Source organism: Vanacampus margaritifer, chromosome 15, assembly GCF_051991255.1.
Source record: "Vanacampus margaritifer isolate UIUO_Vmar chromosome 15, RoL_Vmar_1.0, whole genome shotgun sequence".
Classification (NCBI taxonomy): Eukaryota; Metazoa; Chordata; class Actinopteri; order Syngnathiformes; family Syngnathidae; genus Vanacampus; species Vanacampus margaritifer.
The window spans coordinates 6,727,171-6,732,161 of record NC_135446.1 but is presented as its reverse complement, the minus strand read 5'-3'; the positions used below and the strand labels follow the sequence as shown (position 1 = coordinate 6,732,161).

The window sequence follows — 4,991 nt, the reverse complement described above, 5'->3', positions numbered from 1 at the left end:
AGCTACCACCTTTATTGTTATTGCTCATGCTAACAACATTATCACTCAATACATCAGACACATATCGATCTAATCAATAGATCTGATTGGCTGGATTGAGATTGGGTGATATTTTGCATTCTATGGAAAATTGGTGATCAGATGTAACGTCTTAAATTGTTATTGATTGGCTTGTATGTTATATTTAATGTTTTTAAGCATTTTTAGAAATGTTGGGGGGTTATTATCATTATTATTGTATTTTCCATAAATTTTAATTGCCGTCAATTGTATGTGGGTTCACTCTATTCATGGCCAGTCCCAATCCCCTCCGAATGGCGGTGGTTGACTGTTGACCACGTAAATATAAAAGTTCTTGTTTGAGTTAAATAGATGTATTGCTACACCTTCCTTCTGATCGAATCGGTGATCGATGATCTTTTTTTTTTTTTTTTTTCGTTGATCGCTGGAGGGGCAAAAAATCCTGATCGTGTAAAGCCTCTCTCCCTCTCTCTCACTCCCTCTCCCTCTCTCTCTCTCTCTCTCTCTCTCTCTCTCTCTCTCTCTCTCTCTCTCTCTATATATATATATATACAGTCTATATATATATATATATATATATATATATATATATATCTGTGATGACTTTTGCTATCGACTACGAATAAAATTATCATTATAATTATCAATATGTTTTATATGTGATTGATCAATACCTTTAAACCTAACTTTGTTGCCATAAAGGATGTATATTGTTGAAATATTTTGTTTTGATTACAGAATAGGTGTCTAGTGTGCATGACAATGTCATGTAAATTTACATATTTAAGTGTTGGCTCGTGCAGGGCAGCAGAGGCCCAGTTGAGTGGATGAGAGCTGCTGCTGCTGCTGCTGCAACAAGAGACAGGACGCGTCTTGGATCACAAATAGGGATGCAGGGCGCATGCGCACTGCTCCCCGTTTACTGTATGATATTCGTCGTGGTGGAAAAAAGGGGGGCAGGTAACAATCGGGATTTTTTTTTTTTAACCAGCGACAAAACACGACAAATAATCTCCAGGGGATGTGAAAACTGACCTTTACCAACAGGTACAGTTTGGAACAATCACCCGTGATCGCCTCGTTCATTTTTTTTTCAATTTTCTCTTTTTTTTCTTCTTCTTGTGGTTCCTGGAGGATTTTGACATGATTCTGGTCTCGTCGACGCTGTTGTGTTTTAAGCAGTGACAAAAACACTGAGATTGCTTCACCGTCCAGTACAGCTGCTTTGCTTCATGTGACAATCGAAGGAGGCTTTTTATTTTCAGATATAAATAAACCGTAAGTACACCGCTCGACAAACGCGACATTGTTTCATATATACGCAATTATGAGACAACAGACGTAGGCTACTGTTGTGTTTTTTGTTGGCTCTAATTATGCTTTTCTCGAGCAAATGCTGTCAAGTATGTGCAGGTTCATTTGGAAAATGAAATCGGACTCATCGCAGTTAAGGTTAAAAAGGGAACCACATCACGAAGGCTTCATGCGACTTGATGTGCATCCAGTTTGTGTGTGCTGTAGGGTGTGATCGAGAGCACCTTATTATTTTTATTTTATTTTCGGATGGGGCTTTTTAATGTCCTGCTCGCTCTTGCGTTAGACAAATAATAATAATAATAATAATAAGGTCGCTTTTGAAACATTTCCTTCACTGCGCATTTGCAAGTGCGAGAAGGTTGAATGCAATAAGGCGCCAGTGTGGCTGTTTAAATGAAACGAATGTGAGACAGTTGAATAGAATGTGACAGAGACATTGCAGTGGTTGAGTGGCTGATTGGCGGATGATTTTTTTTCTCTTCCCCTCGTTTTGCTTTCCTTTAGGTGTGATGAGACAAAGGAACAAAGGATGCCTTAGAGAAGAGGGTTCCTACATGCCCGGAAACCTCCTCAAAGCCCACCGCAGCAGTCAAATGGATCTAACGCCTCCCCCCGCTGCCGCCGCCGTCGCCGTCGCCGCCTCCTCCAGATCATGATACTAGGCTGAAGCTATCCCCGCTTATCTTTATGATCCCTCCTCCATCTATGGCGAACTATAGCCATGCAGGGGACCACACCATCTTGCAGAATGTCTCTCCTCTCGCCACCTTCCTCAAACTGACCTCCCTGGGCTTCATCATCGGCGTCGGCGTGGTCGGGAACCTCCTGATCTCCATCCTACTGGTCAAAGACAAGAGCCTGCACCGGGCGCCTTACTACTTCCTGCTGGACCTGTGCGCCTCCGACATCCTGCGCTCGGCCATCTGCTTCCCCTTCGTCTTCACCTCGGTCAAGAATGGCTCGGCGTGGAGCTACGGCACGCTGACGTGCAAGGTGATCGCCTTCCTGGGCGTGCTCTCCTGTTTCCACACGGCCTTCATGCTCTTCTGCGTGAGCGTCACGCGCTACCTGGCCATCGCTCACCACCGCTTCTACACCAAGAGGCTGACCTTCTGGACGTGCCTGGCCATCATCTGCATGGTGTGGACGCTGTCGGTGGCCATGGCCTTCCCGCCCGTGCTCGATGTGGGCACATATTCCTTCATCCAGGAGGAGGACCAGTGCACCTTCCAGCACCGCTCCTTCCGGGCCAACGACTCACTGGGCTTCATGCTCCTCCTGGCGCTCATCCTGCTGGCCACGCAGCTGGTTTACCTCAAGCTCATCTTCTTCGTCCACGACCGGCGAAAAATGAAGCCCGTCCAGTTCGTGCCCGCCGTCAGCCAGAACTGGACCTTCCACGGGCCCGGTGCCAGCGGGCAGGCGGCCGCCAACTGGCTGGCCGGGTTCGGCCGGGGCCCGACTCCGCCCACTTTGCTGGGCATCCGGCAGAACAGCAACGCGGCGGGCCGCAGGCGTCTCCTGGTCTTGGACGAGTTCAAAACGGAGAAGAGGATTAGTAGGATGTTCTACATCATGACCTTTTTCTTCCTGGCGCTCTGGGGGCCTTATCTGGTGGCGTGCTACTGGCGGGTGTTCGCCAGGGGGCCCGTGGTGCCGGCGGGCTACCTGACGGCCGCCGTGTGGATGAGCTTTGCCCAGGCCGGGGTCAACCCGTTCATCTGCATCTTCTCCAACAGGGAGCTGCGGCGCTGCTTCAGCACCACGCTCCTCTACTGCCGAAAATCCAGGTTACCGAGGGAACCCTACTGCGTTATATGAAGGGTTTTTAACCCCGCCTCCCTTACCTTCGCTTTGGCCCCCATCGATCTGGGCTTTTTCCTCTTGTACAGCTCTCTCTCTTTCTCTCTCTGCTAGCTTTTATTTCTTCATTGCTCCTTTCCAGCATCTTTTGACCGATCGCACCCCCCACGCCCCCTCCCCAAAAGGAGGCCGATGGAGTACCACAGGGTTCCGTGGTTCGCCCCTTGTTGTTTCACGGAAGGCCATGCCCGTGCAGAGAAGCAAAAACGCAGACAATGAAAACGCTTTGGATTCCATTTTTTTTCAAGGTGTATTATTCTGTGAGGTGTGAAATACCAGAAAATGAGAGATAAAAAAAAAAAGAATACGACAAAGAAATGATACCTCTTAAGGAATCACTGGAAATGTTTTACAGTTTTCAGAGTTGCACTACAAAAAAGAAGATGTAAAGATTTTTGGACGTTTCCCCCCCCCCCCTTCCTTTTTCTCCAAACTAAACGATGAATGCTTTAATTTGCAACAGACTACACACACAAAAATCGCTGTAAGTAAGGCAAAGGTGTTGGAATTACACCATCATCAGAGGATAAAATGGTTTTCATGTAAGTGGTAACTTTTTTTCATTTAGCAAGGGGCGGGACGGGGGGTTAAAAAAAAAGGGCCGGGGAGAATTTTCTGAGTGTGTTTTTTTCAAGTTTCAACTAGAATGGATCTCTTGTAGTTTTCTCCATATAGTGTCTGCCATTGTTATTTTCTTGTCACCTATTAGAAAATGCAGATTTTTCTTTGAAAAGATGCTTTTGGGAACAAACTTGTGCTTAAAAAAAAAGACATTTGAAGATAAATGTGTCATCATATCCATGTACCCTCAACACCATCATAATTGTTACCGATGCCACTCCGGGTGTTCTTGCCTTAATGGTTACAATGCTATTGTCATCTTAGTTCACTCCATGCACTCCTATGTAGTCATTCTTTGGATGCAAGGGGAATTTATTTATTATTACTATTGTCATTATCGTTACTTTTTTTAAATCACATGAAGTGCATGTCCACTTTTTTAAAATTAATATTATTATTTTTACAGTTTTATCTGCCCACTGCGTGCTCAGAGCACAGGCAATGAGTGTGTGTGGGGTGAGTGCATCAAACACTTCAAGACCAGAGCCTTAGTATGATATCTTGCACAATTTATAAAAAAGAAAAAAGAAAAAAAACACAGGACAAAAGAAAAAAAACAAAAGAAAAAGTCAAAAGACAAAAAAAGGGGGACATTTAAGGCACACAGTCTTGTTTCTACTTTCCCGATATTTGCTCTCTATGAATTGTTTTCAATCCTTTTGTTTTTCTCTCTTCTCTCTCTTTCTCTTTCTCTCTCTCTCGCGCCATTTTTTTCTAAACAATTACTCTGTTCCTTTTTGTAAATTATAGATGGTGTGTAAGTATGTGAGTCTTTTATTTACTTTTTGGAGTCCCGAATGTGAGTACAGTTTCAGTTAGGATTGCATTACGCTGAAAGTTAACTGTGTAACCTGTTGCTTTTTTTTTTTTTTTCAAAAATAATAATAAAAAAAAGAAAGTTTCCATTTTGCAACACGGTTCATTTGATACCTATGGGGAAACTCATTTATGTTTATTTTGATGTCAAAGATGTTTCTGCAATGTGAATTGATTTCTATTGGGCAACTTGGTGACCTAGTGGTTAATATATCTGCCTCGATGTCATGAGAACCAGGTTTGAATATGTGTTGCGGCCATGGTGTACTCCACCTCTCACTCAACGTTAGCTGGGATAGGTTCCATTTCTATTGTGCAACAAAAAAAGGGCTTTAAATGAAAACTGCAAATCA

The 4,991-nt window shown here is 44.1% G+C and overlaps 1 protein-coding gene across 1 annotated transcript; it reads left to right on the top strand.

Moving 5' to 3' along the window:
- The first annotated feature begins 924 nt into the window (after positions 1-924).
- Positions 925-4,727, top strand: gpr85 (G protein-coupled receptor 85). Its single transcript, XM_077545275.1, has 2 exons — positions 925-1,299; positions 1,843-4,727. Exon 2 carries the CDS (start codon positions 2,026-2,028, stop codon positions 3,157-3,159), a length of 1,134 nt encoding a protein of 377 aa, XP_077401401.1. The 5' UTR covers positions 925-1,299; positions 1,843-2,025; the 3' UTR covers positions 3,160-4,727.
- Positions 4,728-4,991: the final 264 nt, after the last annotated feature.

Coding starts and splice junctions, on each gene's coding strand:
- gpr85 (XM_077545275.1), top strand. CDS start 2,026: ATGATCCCTCCTCCATCTATGGCGAACTATAGCCATGCAGGGGACCAC.